The 19611-nt window shown below is 42.5% G+C and overlaps 1 protein-coding gene across 1 annotated transcript in view; it reads left to right on the forward strand.

Annotated features, from left to right (window-relative positions):
* LOC137872964 (electrogenic aspartate/glutamate antiporter SLC25A13, mitochondrial) overlaps nucleotides 1-19611 on the forward strand; it is a 44058-nt gene that overhangs the window by 9819 nt on the left and 14628 nt on the right. Inside the window, exons 5-13 of the mRNA XM_068711502.1 lie at nucleotides 100-239; nucleotides 5514-5660; nucleotides 7739-7877; nucleotides 12515-12608; nucleotides 13724-13808; nucleotides 15703-15787; nucleotides 16687-16845; nucleotides 18989-19041; nucleotides 19348-19428. Of these exons, the coding sequence (XP_068567603.1) occupies nucleotides 100-239; nucleotides 5514-5660; nucleotides 7739-7877; nucleotides 12515-12608; nucleotides 13724-13808; nucleotides 15703-15787; nucleotides 16687-16845; nucleotides 18989-19041; nucleotides 19348-19428 (983 nt within the window). The remainder of the gene's footprint in view (nucleotides 1-99; nucleotides 240-5513; nucleotides 5661-7738; nucleotides 7878-12514; nucleotides 12609-13723; nucleotides 13809-15702; nucleotides 15788-16686; nucleotides 16846-18988; nucleotides 19042-19347; nucleotides 19429-19611) is intronic.

Below are 19611 nucleotides of genomic sequence, written 5' to 3' on the forward strand. Positions count from 1 at the left end.
TTGTAATACAGATCTGACAGGCTGTCAAATGAAACTTCTATTCACTTTGTTGTTATTAAAGAAGCAGTCTTGTCTCTTTTTTTTCTGTCTCCTCTGCAGAGGATGTGAAGCAGGTCTTCAACCAGACCACCATCCACCAGCACATCCCCTTTAACTGGGACTGTGAGTTCATACGGCTGCACTTTGGCGCACAGAGGGACAAGCAGCTCAGCTACGGAGAGTTCACCCAGTTTCTCCTGGTAGGATTCATGTTGACCACCTGCCCCTCTTGTCTCTTGCATGCTGTTTGTCCCCCACTCTGCTGACATGAAATCACTTTTTGTGTTTCTTTAGTTTTTCCTCATTGTCTTTCTGCGTTTCATGTCTTTGGCCCTTTCTGTTGGTCTGTCTAACTAACTAACTCTGTCTTACTTCCATTATATAGTGACCGTCAATGACAGTCAATAAATCTGTATCAACCGAGTTATGTGCCTGTACACACCGCCTTAACCTCACATGTTGTTTACAAGCTGTTCATACAATCCTGTCATCTTAACTGTACTGCCATACTTATCTAAACTCGGCCAGACAAATGTGTGCACATGCGGACACACGCAGGTTTTCCCGATCCCCTCTCAAACGCAGCCCTCCATATTGACCAGATTAGTTATTAATGAAACACTGAGGTTATATATTTTGGGACATTTTTTGGCATTTGTTTTCCATTAGCTGACGTACACCTAGCATTACTCCCCTCCACCTTCTCTGAAGCAGGTAGAGACGCAGTTCTAACCTCCATAAATAGTATAGCTGGAATATTCCTTGTGTATTTGTGGTGTGTGAGCCATTTTCCAATATGATGTCTAGACTTAAATCAGGCCTAAGCAGGGAGAGTTGCTGGTGGGGGTAGGAGAGAGGGCCTGAGCTGTGCCAAATTTGCATCCACACTCACCATGTATCTGAATGAGCTTTTTATATTACACTTAACTTAGACCAGATGGCTTACACACAGTGGGCAGCGGCACATGGATATTGAGACATTGTTATATGTGCGTGCGTCCTAGTGTGTGTGTGTGTGTGTGTGTGTGTGTGTGTGTGTGTGTGTGTGTGTGTGTGTGTGTGTGTGTGTGTGTGTGTGTGTGTGTGTGTGTGTGTGTGTGTGTGTGTGTGTGTGTGTGTGTGCGCGCGCGTGTGTGTGTGTGTGTTAACATACAGTATGTGTGTCTGTACATTTGTGTGGTTCTGTGTATGCATGTTTATCTTACCTATCTGCTTTACCGTATTTGTGAGCAGGAGCATGCAAGCTTTGTGCATTTGTGTTTATGTTGGTGTTTGTGTTTTTTTTGTTTGTTTTTTTCAATCTGTGTGTGTGTGTGTGTGTGTGTGTGTGTGTGTGTGTGTGTGTGTGTGTTCGTGTGTACAAGTCTGTGGCGCTGTGGCCAGTAGACGCTGTACTTTGCATTGACAGCGTGCCCAGTCCTCTCCCAGTCAGTCACTCAGTGGTTTCCAGCTCCTCACAGCAGCCAGTCACACTCATTGCTCAATGTGAAATGCACATTTCCTGCAAATGCTATTTGATAATTTCTCATAGCTTTTGATTCATGCCTTAATAAATGGCAGAACAAAATGGGAATTTCACGTTGTTGCAGGGATATTCAAAATCAAATTTACTTTAAGTGTTGGAAATATTGTACTGCTATTCATCTTTTATCACTTGTTTCACTGGTCTAATAATATTCATGAATTTATAATATGATAAATATTTTATTTTGAGAGGTCTAATGCTTCCCCAGGTTCTATTTACGTGCGTCACATTAATACGACACATTGATACCACTGTGATGGTGTATTACTTCAATTACAGTGCTTAGGTGCAGGTAAAATTTAAGTTTTGGCAATTCACTCTTACAGTGTGTTATCACCAACTCCAGTGATTGATGGCAGGGTATGACAACATTTCCTGAACCAGAATTTGAACGTGTGCAATTACTGCATACTTTGTGATTGCACTTCTACCCAACGCGACTTTTGTTAACAGACAAAGCATTTGTAAATGTCAGTCGGAATAAAAGAGTTTGTGCAGCAATAAAAGTTATCAGAGAGTTGTGAAAACAACACAATCTCACGCACACACACACACACACACACACACACACACACACACACACACACACACACACACACACACACACACACACACACACACACCATATTCTGAATATTTTACAGTTATTTTTATAATTCTCTACCACCCAGCTTTCCCCCCCTAAGAATGTTCCCATCCTTTATTTTCTCCCCTTCCTGCCATACATGCATGTGTTTATTGTGTTTTTCTGCCATTGTAACCACGCCACTGCCAGATGCTCACAAGATGGGATTATCGGGGAAAACGTTTGCGCCGCATATTTCTCACAAGGGCTCTCTCTGGCCAATTACTGACTTGATGGAAGCCAGAGATTCTCACCAATTACATGCATTTTTCACGTCTCACGCGTGGACGCCGGCCAAGGCTCAGCTCGCACTGTCGGCGTGGTGTTGTCTCTGGCAATGGTATTACTGATGTCCAGAGAAGTGGCACATACTAGTAGCCCATATTATAGATCCTGGCAAGTAAAGGGCTTGAATTACACTGGGGGACTTCTTTCCTAAGCACTCAAAAAGTGTTTTTTTTTTTGTTTTTTTGTTGGCATTGTTCAGATTTTAAAAGTCCCAATTATGTTTGACTCCAAAAATCAGCAGACAGCTCTTAACATCACTATAGAGGGCTGACTGGCACATGTAAATGGGCATTTGTGCCTAAGCTTCTCCTTGTATAGCTTTAGCCCTGTGCTGATAAGAAGCTTGGAAAACAGAGATACAATCCTGCTCCATTTATTTCTATTGTTTCAGTTTTGATGAGAGGAGGGGAAAAGAATCACAGCCATTGAAAACAGAGGTGGGTTGTCATGTGTTTTTATTTTCATCCAAGGACAATTAAAGCGACTGCAAAAGCCTCGATCTTGTTGGCTGTCTAAAGCCCCCAGCTTTATGTCTCCTGCCTCCCTCATTCCTCTCCCAAATAAAAACCATGTCCCATGTACAGTTGCAACAAGTTAAGGTTTTAAGAGGCTGAGAATATAAACTGCTCCATCCCCTGGACCACAGTTGTGTTGTTGCTCTGCGTGGTTGGTGTGTGGTTTTTCATAGTTTTGACTGGTTCAGAGAAACAGGATCACATTTTTTGTTGTTGTTGTCATTTAGAGATGGACACAAAGATAAATGCTCATCCTTATATTTGGATCTGCACACAGCCATATCTTCTTCACTTTCCTTTTTTCTTTAACTTTAAATATTCGGCTCTTCTCCTCCCTTTCCTCTTCCCACTTTATTCCACACTAAAAGTGTTTCGACCTACTCACAACTGACCGGAGAAGTGAGTCTCGACACTAAGGATGCCGACACCAAAATATCTCACCTTATTTACCATGGGAGTGTTTACGTGTGTCAATCTCTCTTCGTTTCCTTGCCTTCCACTCACTTATACACTCTCCGGAGCCCCTGCTGTGCTCCTAGGTGATACTGACACATGGCTGCTACATTTGCTGTTTTTTGCAGATCGGGCTCTTTTGTTACAATGTCTATTCTTACTCCCCTCCGGTCTCCACTCAGCTTTGTGTTAATGTCACTCTTCCCCAGTCGTTTCTCTTGGGTGCTGCAAATGTAGAGTTCGATCAGTTCTGCTGTCAGTGAAATATCACTCAAATTCAGCACAACAATAAGTCAAAGCCTCATAGAGTTTTGTGTTGTGGTAATACCACTTTTTTGAGTTCCATTTATAACAATAACTTCTGAATCAATCAGATGAATAATGCCATGCATGTTCGAGATTCAAACAGTCCCCCTTCAGCACTTTTTGTCCAGCTTGTGGCTTAAAGAAAAATGTCCATTCTTCTTGGACAAAATGAAAATTGTGTATTATTGTATTTAAACTTTTAAATGTCATAAAAAAAAAAAAAATTCTTGATGAATCTGCATATACACTGACATAATTGCATTCTTTATACGTGTTCCTACTTTATATAATCTTATTTCATTTTGATTTTAGGACATTTGTGAGATTGTGTGTGAAATTAATTGACTTAATATTTAAGTCAAATTACTTTTTAAATGGAAAAATAATTCATAGTCTTGCACTTAATGCTTGTAGAGCTGCAACTAATGATTATTTGTATTATCAGTTAATCCACTGAATCTTTTTTCAATTAATTGATTAATAGTTTGGTCTATAAATTATCAGAAATTTGTGAAAAATGCCCATTACAATGGACATGCATGTTGACATATTCAAATTGCTTATTATTCAGTGTACTATCACAGCACCAAAAGACACATACATAATCTTTTGAGAGGAATGGAAAAGGGGATACATTTAGACATTTTCTGTCAATCCATTAATGGAATAATTGTTTCAGCTCTAAAAATAAAGCAAAAATTGCATCAATTGCAAAAGAGAATTCAGAAAAGCTCTTAAAAACTCTTGCATGGATGTTTCAGTTATGTAAACATGTTGATATGTACTTAAGTAACATATAAGTAAGCTTGAATTGGTCATTCAGTTTGTTGGTAATGTGTCATCATATGTCAGACACCTCTTGAATAGGAACACTCATTGATTTTTTTTTTTTGACCCAAAGACCATGATACACAGCAAGTGAGTCAACAGCCAACTAGTATTATCTCACTGCCCTCAAGCTTATGGCTGATTTTCACAACAACTCTTTGTGGATTATTATTGTTCTGTTATCCCCGTCTTTTGCTGCAACCAAGTTTTTTGTTGTAAGGTAGAGGAAGTGACGGTGGCAGTGGTTTGTTTACAGCCTCTCTGTAGACTTGTGGTTGCAGGTACCGATAATGGCTGCTAATTTCAAAGGCCTTGTGGGATGAGTCCGCACCACAGCCTGCTGGTGTGTGTGTGTGTGTGTGTGTGTGTGTGTGTGTGTGTGTGTGTGTGTGTGTGTGTGTGTGTGTGTGTGTGTGTGTGTGTGTGTGTGTGTGTGTGTGTGTGTGTGTGTGTGTGTGTGTGCGTGCGTGCGTGCGTGCGTGCGTGCGTGTGTGCGCGTGCGCGCAAGAAGAGAGACAAAGTGAGCAGTGAGGTGATTAGCCGTCTTGCCTGTGTGAGCACATCTGTGTGTGTGTGTGTGTGTGTGTTGTGTTTCTCCCTCAAGTGGGTTTAATGGGGATTTTGGGAGGGTGTGAAAAGCTCAAGCGACACCTCACAGTAGGCAAGCCGCTGTCGGGAGAGGAGGCGAGCGTGAAGCCTGGCCAAACGCTGGCTCCCCTGTAACTGAGAGGGGGAGATGGCGCCAGGGGGCCCATCAAAGCAAATGCTGTGTTTTCATGCATATGTGTTTATATGAGTGACTTTATGTGGATTTTAATTTATGAAGACAACTTAAAAAGGTGTATGACCCGCATATGTGTCCAATAATATGCATTGACTGTATGATCTAACACCTAAACTTCTCCCCCCCACCCTCTCCTCCCCCCTTCCACAGGAGATGCAGCTGGAACATGCGCGGCAGGCTTTCATCCAGCGGGACCAAGCCCACAGCGGCTCCATCTCCTCCCTGGACTTCAGGGACATCATGGTCACCATCCGGCCGCACATGCTCACATCCTTCGTGGAGGAATGCCTCGTGGCGGTGGGTTTTTGTTTGGCTCTGCGGTTCCCTCTTCCATTTGTTTTACTGTGGTCTACAAGAGCCAAAGTCAGTTAAAAATAGTGAGATCAGTCCCTGCTATTCACCTGCAGTTATGATACTTTGTCTTTATTTCAAGTACAAATTGGGTTATTTTGATCATGCTACATCTAGATTCATCATGTGTTAGGGATGGTGTGTTGTAGAAACATATATATGTATTAAACCAAATCTTTCAATTGCCAAACGTAAGATGATGCACACTTTGGAATTTCAGAAACAAACACAATGTTAACGAGTGCTTATACATATATTTACTTTATACGTGATGCTTGTCACTGATTCAGTTGCTAATGCCAGCTAGGAAGGCAGGCAACCTAACATTACTCTATTCTCCATAGAAGGGTTAAAAGCAAGACCGTTTTCTTCCATCTCACTTCCTCTTTATTGTCTTTTCTCCGTGTTCATTTCTTTCTCTCACACCCCCACAACCAAACAGCGTGGCATTCTCTTTCCCTCCAGCTGTCCATCTCTCATTTCATCCTCTTCCTCTTCACCTTTTTCTGTCACCTCTCATCTCTCCTCTCTCTCTTTTTTCCCCTCCCTTCATTTTTTATTTTTTTTCCCTCTCTCTCAACCGCCACTCTTTCTCTCCCTCCCTCCCCCGTGTCTCTGTCTCTCTCCCAACATGTCATTAAGTCTAACCTTTCTGGCAGTGTCAAAGCCAAGCAAGGCAGGCTGAATAGGAAGATAGAGACAGAGATAGATGGAGACTGGAGCTTTACAGTCCATCATCTTTGCCCGTGTGTTTGTGCATGAGCAGCTGTGCGCGTGTGCTCTATTTGTTTTGAACTCTGAGATGTTTGTCTATTTTTGTGTCTTTTCTTTTCTTTATATGTGTAACTGTTTTTGTAGAGCGTGTGCAAGTCTTGCGTCTGTGTCCATGTCTTGCCCGATTTTATAAACACCTTGTAGACTCTGTCATTTTCTCCGCTGTGTTTACCTCACCGACCAGACATCTTGGTGTGCTGTTAGTAAACTCTCTCACACGCACACGCACACGCACACGCACACGCGCACACACACACACACACACACACACACACACACACACACACACACACACACACACACATCGAAAATCCCATAAACACTGCAGACACATTAAAGGCGGTATTACAGCAGAACACAAACAGTGAAACAGCAACCTTTAAGTCACTCACCAACATGGTAAATGATCAGCGCCACACTCTTTTTCACCCAAATATGGTTCTATTCTCCCCCTCTGTGAAGGCCTCTGTGTTGGATATCATGGGAAGATCCATGCCTATAGGCTCATAGATATGAACAGATACAAAAGTGTCTCTCTGTTAGGGCAGTTTCCCCCAAGCCAGAGCGCCCCCCCACCCCCCCCACCCCCACCCCTTGTTGCAAACACAGTGAGCTGAAAGCGACCTTCCTTAATGTGTCTGTAAAGCAAACAGTGCCATCTAGTGAAAGGAAGCGCTGCACTTTCTATTGCCTGAACCCTCAACGCTGTTCATTTGATACTCTGGCCTAAGCCGACTACATTTATGAAATGTACTCAGAACAGACATTTCTAAACGGACAGCAGTTTGAGCTGCTCCTCTAAGCATGTGAGAGCCTGATTTGATAAAGATGGGAAGCTGGTTCACATAAAAAGAGTTTGTGTGCAGTCTGGAATGTCCTCAAGAGCCCAGCGTCTATTTTTAATCCGTTACCTTTTTATTTTCTGTTCTTTTTATCACTTCCTCCACCTCGTAAAAAAAAAAAGTTAATTAAACTCCCTGAGAGTGTTCGTTGTGTGATGGAAAAAGTAGCGGTAGAGACAGGTTTACTTTTCCCTGTGGAGGGATGGTAGAGAAGAACGTTGATGATTAACCACCGCTGTTCGTTAAGATTTCCTTTGGACGTGTGATGTTTTCGTGCGTTTCTTCTGACTTGCACGTAATCCTAATATCGAGATGCGTTTATTATGTGTTGAGTGTAGTGTGTTTGTGAATGTGGGTTATTGTAAGATTTTATTACATGTTTAAATATGTGTCTCCATCCTTGTCCAGGTTGCGGGTGGCACCACATCTCACCAGGTGAGCTTTTCATACTTCAACGGCTTCAACTCGCTTCTCAACAACATGGAGCTGATGAGAAAGATCTACAGCACCCTGGCTGGCCACCGCCGAGATGTGGTAGTCACCAAAGGTACACACGGAGGAAAAAAATCACAAAAAGCTCATGCACTAACAAAAATCAGATGCCCGTTCATGAGTATATATGCACTCACATGTAATGAGTTCCTCTAAGACAGACAGCATACAGGACACACAATCACAAAACAAATGTGAGCTTGCACTGTTTGTTCTCACACTTCAGGCAGTATCAAATGTGTTTTCCAGATAATGTATTTACGTCTGTGTGCGCTGAGGGTGGAAACTTGTTTTTGTTTGGTTTTCTTCCTTCCCGGTGGCATTTAAATGGGCACGCTGGATCTGACCCAGCACACGTACTGCATACCCACAATCCCTGATGGATGTCTATGAGACATCCTGGCACTTATCTGAGAACCACTCTTTTTTTTTTTTGTCTTGGGATGGTTTTGGTTGATAATGAGATTTTCAACGATTCAAAAAAACAGACAGAAAACGAGGAATGGTTTATTTGTTAAAAGTCATGTACTCACTTTTCAGGATGTAGTTCAGTGTGCACGCTAGATAGTTAAATCTGTTTTATATGATTTTTCTTTACTCTCTCATTTAAATTACTGTAGAGCAAAGTTGTAAAGCTTCAAGGTGATGGAAATTTGGTATTATTATCTATTGATCCGAGAGCCATTCTTTATTTTCTCTATTTCTCTCCGTCTCCCATAGTTAGTTTCTTTAAATCGTTATCTCGCTCACTTGCTTGCCCCCTTTGCTGTCTCTCATTCCTTTCCTCAGTACTTGGCAAGAAGCCCAGTTAGCTTTTTCTGTCTCTCTCTACCTTTCTCTGTCGCTTTCTCTCTGACTGCCTCGCTCCTGCTCTGGTTGTCCATTCTGACCTCTCTCTCCGTGGCCCCAGGGCCACTAGTGTAGCCTTATGATGCTATCTGAAGCCTTATCAGGGGTGTGGACCATAGCCGACCCAAACCAAGAGCCCAAATGCTCCCAGGCTGTTCCCACCATGGGTACACCGAGGCTGGGCTTGGCTCGACCCGTGGTGGCCCATAGCCAGCCAGACCTCCACAGCCACCACCCTCCGCTCCCTGAGTCATTAAGGCCTCCTCTGGGACTGCAAGTGCTCGGCTCCATGTACCGCTGGTTGGCCGACAAACAACATACTGTACGCACACCCGCATGTATCGAGTGTGTGTGTATTTTGTACCACCCTATTTTCAACATTTCTCACATACACACCAGCATTCAGATGCATTAACACAGCCAAGCATGCACACATGCATAATAATCCTGATTGATTCCGTATGTGCAACAAGGCCACTGTTTGCCTTGGGGATGCCATTATCGTGCTTAACGCCTACACAACAGTGAGTGCACACATGTGTGTCAGCGTTTGTGTGCGTACGTGCACAACAGACTTTTACAGAACACATCTTTCATTAAGCCAGCAGTGCACAGCAAATTATGACTGTGCATCTTCATGAACAGGTTAAAATCAGACAAAATACTTTAAATGCATCTTTACTCGATAGTGCCAGAACTGATGATATGTGAGCCAGTCCACTTCTTAAGGTCATTTGACGCCACACCAATGATTGTTCTCAAATAAACACTTCAGTGATCAGATTTTTTTTTTGCCTGTAGGGTTACTTTGTCTGTCCAAGCTGAAATATCTCAGTAAATATTGGATGGATTGCCATTAAATTGTGTAGACACATTCACCTGAGGAAGAAGCCTACTGACTTTGGTGATGGCCTAACTGTTTGTCTAGTGCCACCAAGAGTTTGACATTTTGTGGTTTTGTGTCAAATGTCTAAACAACTGTTGGATAGAAATCTAGTGAAACATTCATTTATCCCTCGGGATGAATTTTAACAACTTGGGTGATCCCTTTTGTTTATGACCAAATAACTGCAAAACTAATTCCTAATTAGTCCCATCAGACTCAACTGTCCTTTGTGTTTAGAGCTAATTAGTTAATGTTAGCATGCTAACATGCTAAACTAAGATGACGAACATGATAAACATATCTGCTAACATAGTTGTTAGCTGATATTCATTGTGAGAAGGTTAGCATTCAGCACAAATCACAAAGTGCAGCTTAGATCAAGGCCAGCAGATCTAGCTGTAGACGCTTTTTTTTTTGCATTTGCTTTTCTGTAATAGCATTTACATGTTTTTTACTTTTGTTTTATGTGTTTGTGTGTTCCTTTTCTTTTTCAACCCATTTGTAATGGGCTTTGTAAAAGTGCTGAATAATTCACAATCAATATTATAATACTCCATCAGGCACTCATTAACAACAAACAGCAATTGTCTTAACAAAGGATGGTTTGGAGAGTTTAAATTGAACAACTCTGTGACATCAATCTTTTTAAGTGCTCTTAGGTTGTTAAGTGTCAGTTTGGAAATCTTAGCAGCGATGACCAAACTGATATTTTACATCACATTTCTTTTTCTTCATCCTCCAGTCAGTATTTGAAAATAGTAGGTTTGTAGAGTAGAGTGGGTGATGTTTCTTCTGCCGACTGCTGCACAGGTTTATAGCTTACATATATACTATGTGGGAATCTGCTTATCATTTAGTACTCTGTGGGTTAGACCACCTCACAGAGAGCCAGGTAAATATAAAATGTGTATAGAGGTCAGTCAGGTGTGTGTGTGTGTGTGTGTGTGTGTGTGTGTGTGTGTGTGAGAGAGAGAAAGAGAGCATGCCTCAGGGGTAAGCTGAGCTTTGGCGGGGTGAATGGCTCCAGTGTAGGACGACTTTGTCACAACCCCAGCCTGCTGCTCTTTGAATAAAGCAGGTCAAACAATGCTGACTCCTCCACTGTAAGCCAGCCTACAGTCAACCTGTTCTTTATTCCACCAACAATAGATTGGGTCTTAAGTTACGGCATACTAAAACTCCCTCAGAAGATCTCTTGAAGTCCATAACTCTCCATGGCCACATTTTCTTTTCAATTTCCTCATGATGAATTCAACATGCTTTGACACTTCTCACTTGTAAGTTCCAACCAAGTCACATACTGGTGTGAGTGGCAGAGCCTCAGGGAAAAATCACCATACAAAAAGCAAAACATTTAAAACTGCTTCTAGCAATAGGTCCTGCATGTCCAGGCCAACTTTATTAATATAATTTTCACCTTCCTTTATGCAGCCTCTGCAGCAAAGAACATAACAAAATGCAACATTTTACTAGGGGGCATCATCCAGTGTTGAAGGACTTAAAGCTAGCTACAGCACACACAACAACTGACAATGTATGCAACTGGATTTTTTTCTCCTTTTAGCAGTGAATGTGCAAATACACAGTTATTACATGTATAATGTTGGTGCATTGTATGTAACATAATATCAATTGATGATACTGAGTCAATGATGCAGTATCATGTACGGTTCAATGGAGTTATGAATCAGATAAGAATAAAAGAGATGTCACTCACAAGAAACTGCTCTTGTTTGTGATCACAGATTGTGGCTTTAAGTGATTCATTCATCTCAGTACTACATATTTTGACTCATTTTCATGTTGTAATGACAGGGTTTAATAGATCACGCACTCATTAAAATATATCATGACAAAGTCAACATACCGACTGCAGATAGATATTAAAAGCAACATTTTTGTGTACTCCAGGCCAAATTTGCTCTATTGCTTTAAACCAAAGGGTTTATATATAATCAATGAATTCATTAATTAAGTTCCTATGCCAAAAAAAAACACATCTCTTGATCCTAAAATAATCTGGAATTTAAAAATCACTGTTTATTGTGCCTTTTATGAGAGGCAATACATATTGTCAATACCCACCAAGGTCCCTCGTCACCTATTCTGTTTGAAATTTTCATCGACAAAATCCCCAAAGCTGTTGAGCGTGTTCAGTTTGGTGACCTCTTTATTGCATTGCTCTTAGCTGACGACGTAGTTCTGTTTGCTCCATCTGGGCTTGACCCAGTTTGGATCCAGCTGTTCAGCTGCAAAATTTTAGATCCGAAAGACAGCAAATTGCCTGCTTTGAGTTAAGAAAGAATCGCTACCTTGAAATAAGGAGTTTCAGATATAAGCTTGCTAGCGAGGATATGTATAATGGAGCATGAGATGGACGGACAGATTGGTCTCCTGTTCACAGTGTTGCGGATGTTGTACCCTTGTACTCCCATGGTGACATGGACACTGAGGCTCTTGAGTTACATGTCAATCTACGCTCCTGTACCAGTGGTCATGAGCTTTGATCTGGTTTCTGAGAGTTTAAAGATTCAGTAGGAGCTCAGAGTTTGCGGCTCCTTCGCAACGAAAGGAGGCAGTTTAGGTTGCTCAGTGATCTGATCGAGACGCTCCCTGAGTGCCTCGCTGTGGAGGTCCCCAGACCCAGAACACACTGGAGGAATAATATAAATCCCATCTGGCCTGGAAATACCTGGGGATCCCCCAGATCAAGCTAGAGGATGTGGCTCAGGAGAAAGTCCTCTCTGCTGTTGGAATATCTGCTGAGTTTGCTGCCATCACGGCCTGAAAACAGATTGGCAGCGGAAAATGGATGAATTTGCAATTGAGATATTTTTTAATTTTATTCATATATTATTGTGTTTCCTCGTTATTACATCTGTTTGCATTTCTGCAAATGTTGATCTGTATCTTAAAGTGTGGTGCTATAAATACATAAATATCTGTCTTTATTGTAGAGGAGTTCATTGTGGCAGCTCAGAGGTTTGGTCAGGTGACACCCATGGAGGTTGACATCCTCTTTCAGCTGGCTGACCTGTCAGAGCCCCGTGGGTAAGACAGACAGACACACACACACACACACTAGCTTTGATTTAAATGCTTAATTTTCATAATATGACAGTGTTTTGTGTATATCTTTTTTTTCCATAGTTAATCACCAATCAAGGGGTGGAGGATATAATCTCCATGGAAATAATTATTAGTAATGTGGATATGATGTCCAAGCTGGTATCGGCATTCATTCTAGGTTTCACTGACAACAGGCAAATAAGTTCAGACATTTGTAGCTGTGTGACAGCTATACCGGACGAATAGCATCTCACAACTGAATTCAAACTTAAGTCATTTATTTTTTTCCTCAGTTACTCAGGGAGTTGTGGAGGGTAAGTCCATCCCACACTTGCCCCCCACAGGTCCATACCTCAGAGAGACAAGCCTTTTTTTCCTCCTCAGACTTCTCTGCAAAGGATCAAAAGAATCAGCCATGACTACGTCAGTGCCAGAGAATCCTCTTTCAGTCCAAAACCAATCCAAACTCCCATTTCTCTTTAAAAATGGGCAATTCCAGCCCCTATGATCCGTGGCACACAACAACTGTATGAGTTTCACATTCCCCCACTTCCTTTGCGTCTGCCTAGCGGCCCAACCAGTGCTCTCATAATTCCTAACCCCGGCCTGAGACACCACCTGATTATTATTTCTGGGCAATGGGATACTTTAATAGCCCTCTCCACTCCCCTTGATTGGAGATGCGAGAGATAATAGCCTCAATATTCCCTCAGCCTGGGAAATCTGTGACCGCCATAGAGATGCAATGGAAAGTGGAAAGACTCAGAATGGCAGTAGTTTCACATCCAAAGGTTAAATATCTTTGTTATACTTGGATGACGGGATAAAGCAGTGGGAGTTGTCAGTTCCTATAAATCGGTTGTCTTACTCAATCATGCCAAGCACAGGCTTGGATTTTTGATTGCCACAATATTTTCACATGGAACGATGGCAAAGTATCCGTAAACTTAAAGTAACTTCAGACTGACAGATCGTGCTTCCAAAGGTCATGGACTTGGTGATGCATTGATGAAATGTTATATTTCTCTGAGAGTTTTTACAACAGTTTAAAGTTACTTGAAACATCTCACTCTCTCTCCATTCTCTCTCCTCATCAGATGTGTTGGTTTAGTGGACATTGAGCAGATCGCTCCGCTGGAGGAAGGCGCCCTTCCCTACAACTTGGCTGAGGTCCAGAGACAGGTACAGAATATGAGGACTTGTTGATGTGTTTGGTTTCCTCTTCCACACTGGCAGCTCTTTTTTTCGCCTCAGTACATTCTCTAGGGCTTGATGTCAGAGGACTAAGATTTATAATTAAGGATAATGATATCTCCTGTTCACAAGTAATTAATCCCCCATTGATTTGGGATTTTGGCATGAATTGCACAATTCATTCATTGAGACATTGTTTTAGAGTTACATGTAAGTAAAAGAAGGAGAAAAAAACAGGAAACACAGATCCAAACAAGTTTTGTCAGATATAAAGTGGAAAGTTTGCCCTCGAAACATGCCAGTGTTCGTCATTCCTGCTCATTTTCAAAAGTTCATAGCAAGGTTCAGACCAAGTTGTGTCCAAGTAACTTCCCATCACAGACATAAATTTGTGTGTTTGATGTCTGAAAAAAAACATACAGACAAAGCTCACAAATCCAAGGAAATAAAGACAAGAGCCATCCTCGAGGGACTTGTGAACCTCAAACATGTTTCACATCGCAAAAGATAGATGTGAAAAGACTCTACAGCAGCTAACAAGAGCAATTTGTAATGAAGAAGAGGAAGAAGGACGTATGGACAGCCAAACAGATGAGCAGAGGACTGCTTTCCATCTTTGGATGGTCAGAGTTGTGTTGCCTGGTGGGTTCCAGCACTACAGAGAAGGCTTGGCCGGGCCATATTGGAGCAGGCGGGGGCCAAAGGGGAGAAAGCAAAGGGGCCCAGCACTACACAGACGCCAGTCCCACCACAATGAGCCACTTTAGGCCCTTGTGGTTTGGCCTCAGGGGCTGGCCGCCAGCTAGCTGGAGCTCTCTCTCCTCATCTTTTGCTGCTTCTCTCCATTTCCTTTTTTTGATCTACTTCTTTCTCCCTCTCTCTTATTTCTCTACATGTATGTCGGTTGGCCTTTTCTTTCTTTATATCCTGGTTACTGGTTCCCTCTTTCTCCCTCAAACATCTTGACAGTTAGTATTGCCGAGTTGTGCTAGCGCACAGGCGGAGAGAGGATGGGAGAGGCGGAGAAGGTTGTGTATAAAGGAGACATTTGGGCAGGAAGGAAAACCTCTGGGGATGAATTGTAGAAGGGGGTGGGAGTTTACTCTGACAGGTGGACCTGTTCTAGAGACCCCCATCCCCCTCTCACACACACACACACACACACACACACGTACACACACATACACACATAATTACAACACTCCATCCCCCTCCACTCTCCCCAGGGTCGAGAGGCCAGAGCTGGGCATTCCAGACAAGGCAACAGGTACCTCAGGTGGAGAGGGGAGCGTGGCCAATGTTGCTGTGTAGCAAAAGCTGGCTACTAACACTCTTCTGCTATTTGCATTTCATGGTGATAATCACAAGGTTGTATTAAGATTATTAACTGCGGCCCTGATTTTTGTATTTATATTGTACTACAGGTATATCATAATCAAATACTCAACATCTTGACTGCATATTAAGATATTATTGTATATTATGTGTTTATTTGTGCATTACTTCACTAATAACAACATTTAAATAGTCTTTTATTTAAGTTGCTTCCCGCTCTCTTTCTTGTCTGCATAGTTTTATTAATTGAGCATTATACTATATACCAGTCTCCATCATGAAATTGGGACTTGCTGTCAAACACTATACAGCAGGTGTGACAAATGATTGATTTAATAGCTGGTAATTTAGCTTGCAAGGTGGTGGAATGGGATGATTGGCATGCAACGTTTTTTAAAGAAACAGTATTCAAGTGTATGTGGATCGGTGGAGAGAAATCAATGTCTGAAACAATAGGTTGTCTAGTGTCATGTCTCACTGTTGTTAATTCATTGTCTTCCACTGCTGCACTGATGTCTTCATTGTCTCTTTCCCGCTGTGTGAGCAGCAGTTGGGCGGTGACGTCTCCCGCCCCGTCCTCGTCCAGGTGGCAGAGTCGGCCTACAGGTTCACCCTTGGCTCAGTTGCAGGGGGTAAGAGTCACGCCCCATTGGCTCTCTGCATACCTTCACCCTACCACCAACCCACCCGCCCACCTACCTACTTGCGTGTCTACCTGCCCCCCCCACCCCCTGCTGTCCTCATAAGAAAAGGGTGAGAGAGAGAGAGAGAGGACAATGGCCCCTCTATTGCCCTATCCTTGCTAACAAGAGCAACGGTTGCTCCCCTGCTTAAAGAGAAGTGCTCCCTCTCTTTTTTTTCCCTCTCTCTATCCATTTCCCGCTCTTTACCATCCCTCTGCCTCGTTCTGTCCTGTCTCTTGCCTCTCTGTGTGCCACGGGAAAACCCTCCTGTGTGGATTCTTTTGTACCTGTGTGGGTGATCAGTAGAGGGAGGATGGGGGTGAAGGGTGGGGCCTCGGCCTTGTGTTTGTCTTCAGACTCCCCACTGTTTTTCTACTCCTCCTCCTCCCTTCCTTCCTTCATTCCTCCCTTCTCCTCCTCCTTCTATCCCAAGGGAGACAGCTTAATAAGGAGGTATGGGTCTGCCATCCCTTCTTCTCTCTCGCTCTCTCTCTAATTAAGTCTGTCGCCTTGGGTCGGTTCTTTTTGTTTGTGTCCGTCTGATGGGCCGAAGACACTGGGACTCAAAACACTTTGGCGTCTTTCTTAACATTACCTCCACAGACTTCCCCTTCCTCCTACGCCTTTTCCTTTTCTTCCTCTTAAAGGGTCAGCTCACACAACTTACAAAGACATATTTGCTCACCTATCTTCATTAGCGTTTTTTGCAGTTGCTGGATAAGTTAAGAGGAAGACAATGGTGACATGGTCATAAGAGTAAATCACTTAAGTGAATATGGATATTTAAATAAACAAACCCTTATAACATGTAATCAGTATCTAAATACATTTTTTTTTATTCTTTGTAGCTGTGGGTGCCACAGCAGTGTACCCCATCGACCTGGTGAAGACACGCATGCAAAACCAGAGGAGCAGTGGCTCCCTGGTGGGAGAGCTCATGTACAAGAACAGCTTTGATTGCTTCAAGAAGGTGGTGCGCTACGAGAGCGTTTTTGGCCTTTACAGAGGTCAGTATGCACTGAGACAAATTTAAACCTCACAAGTTTTAATGTGTAATGTCAAATATCTACATACTGTTAGTAGTTGATGGAAACTGGGCAGTTGATACCGTCTTTGAGGACTGCATGCAGCATTTATCCTGCAATAATCACAATCAGAATCAGCTTTATTGGCCATGAATGCGTACGCATAATTTGACTCCGGTTTTCACATTGCTCTCAACGTACATACATAGAATATACAAATAAACAAGAAAAATATAAGAAAAAAGGACATTAAAGAGAAGGAAGTAGAACAGAGAAACTAGAATGGTGAATGCAGAATGGTGGTAATGGTGCATTACTATCCCAAACCCATTGTGCAGCAGCTACTGTAGCTTATACGTGCTGGAGTGTTCATTATAAGATCACTATAATGCATCACTTGTACCTTCCAGATCTTTCTTCTCAGCATGTAGAAAACATTCTCAACAACAGTATTTCCAAGATCATGGTGGTTACCATGGTTATGCAAGAGAGCAATGTAACAAAGGTTTAATAGAAATCCAAGTTGTATTTACAGACAGCTTTCAGGAAAAACAACTCACAGGCAGTCAAATCTGCAAAATGGGTTTTGAAAGAAGAAAAAAAGGCTGAGATGTGAGAGAAGAAAGAACAAGAAGCAGCGAGTAGTCGGGACAATTAAAGTGAAGAGAAGGAAGAGGAGACGAGAGGAGAAGAAAAGTGTAGGGTGGACAGGAGGACTGTGTGAGTTCACCTCTCTGGTGACCTGTCTCCTTTGAAGTGATTCCGGCTGGCTGGGGACTTTAAGAGTAGGACAATGAACGTCACACGCAAGGCCACATACCTTTAGGCCTGTGTCACGATGTGGTGATGTCGCATGTCTGGACTTACACACTCATACGGACGCAGACACAGACAATGAGCAGGTGCACAAGTATGCAGGCATGCACACACGGACAAGCAGGCGACTGCTTGGGCATTCAGGTACGCACATACCAGGGCATGACATCCCTAATGACTACCTGCCCTGTCTTCAGAAGCTGGGGTTAGGGTGTCTGTGTCGGTATTGTTGGGGTCGGATTGAAGATGGATTGAAAAACGGTCCCCTGGAACAGTGGTGGGGCCCTTTTTAAAATCCCATGATTCTGATTGACAGCACCGGCTCCCGAGAGGATACTTGAATGCTTGAATTTCTGTAGGAAACACAAAGGCCATCAACAGTGGAATGGCTTCAGAGATGCAGAGACAGACAGGTCTGGCTCCAGATAGATGGCCAGACGGGTATTCTGACAGCCAAACTGTAGTTATGTAATATAAGTTGAAAGTGCCTTCACTGAAGACCTCGGGAAACATCTGCTGAGTGAAGGATGTGGAATTAGCAGTGCAAAATTGGCACAATTACTAATATAGCATAATGCAGGGATCTCTCATAAACAAAACGGTACCAGAAAGACGGGAGCACGTCTCTCTTGATGGTTTAGCCAAAAATAAATTAGGTGTATTTTTCCCATGTCCTGTCATGTGTATGCATGTATGTTCTGTATTGAAGAAAGTATGTCGAAAGAATTCAGGTCCAGACATCAGGTCCTTTCGCCAACTTCCAAATTAAGTGTATGATTATGTGTGTGTGTGGCCTCGCTACACACAAACTACTGTAGATCATTAACTGTGTTTGTAACTTCGAGGGTGTGTGTGTGTGTGTGTGTGTGTGTGTGTGTGTGTGTGTGTGTGTGTGTGTGCGCTTCTGGCCTTGGGGCTGGGTAGGGGGCCAAGTTTTATTGTGCTCTGTTGTGATTATTTTGTTTATTTTTATCCTGCTCTGGGTTGTAATTGAGGTCTGCGTAAACTTTTGGTTGGTTTGTTTTATACTCTGCCCTTTTTTCTATTCTGGGAAGCAGTTTCTCTCTCTTCATCCTCTCTTTACCCCTTCTTCCTCTCTCTCTTGTTGCTACTCTGATGTCCCCACACTCCACATCAATAGATTTCATTAGCGTCTGGAGGATCTTGCCGGGTCAGACGCATGCATTGGGAAGCCACACATGTGGAGTGTGTGGAAGTGGTATATGTGAATGTATGTATGTGTGTGTGAGTGAGTAGGGGTACCACAGCCCTCTTTTTTTCTAATCATCTCGTCATTTTCTAATGATAGGTCTTGTACCACAGCTACTGGGTGTGGCGCCCGAGAAAGCCATAAAGCTCACAGTAAGTTACTGCATTAGAAGGTGCATAGAGACATAGATGCACATTCACAAAGAAGGATATCCATGATGTTCCTACATTGCTTCAATCTTCTTGATGGATTTTATATAATGTGATACTACACATATAACACACAAATAGATGTGAAAACTGATACTTACATGCACATAACCTGATTTATTCTGTTTCTACATTTTCAGGTCCTACATAAAACATTGTTCACAGTATATTGACTTTATATTCACATCATGTTCTACCATAGCAGCTTCAGAAATCCTTTGCCTGATATTGAAACCTTTGTGTTTCCAGGTGAATGACTTTGTGCGAGGAAAGACCAGACAGAAAGATGGAAAAGTCCCGTTGGCCGCTGAGATCCTGGCCGGTGGATGTGTAAGTCTCAAGTCAACTGTTACTTACATTTCGTCATGAGAGCTTATTTGCAAGTAAAGTGAAGAACTAGCTCTGAGGTAAACTACCTGGACAGAATTTATGACCGGTTGACTTTTGAGTTTTATAATTCAGGGCTTTTCTTTCATCCCATCAACTTTTAAAATATAGAATGGAAATGAAAAA

This window comes from Cebidichthys violaceus, unplaced genomic scaffold, assembly GCF_023349555.1.
Source record: "Cebidichthys violaceus isolate CVI_PGR_0920_01 unplaced genomic scaffold, fCebVio1.0.p SCAF_16, whole genome shotgun sequence".
Lineage (NCBI taxonomy): Eukaryota > Metazoa > Chordata > Actinopteri > Perciformes > Stichaeidae > Cebidichthys > Cebidichthys violaceus.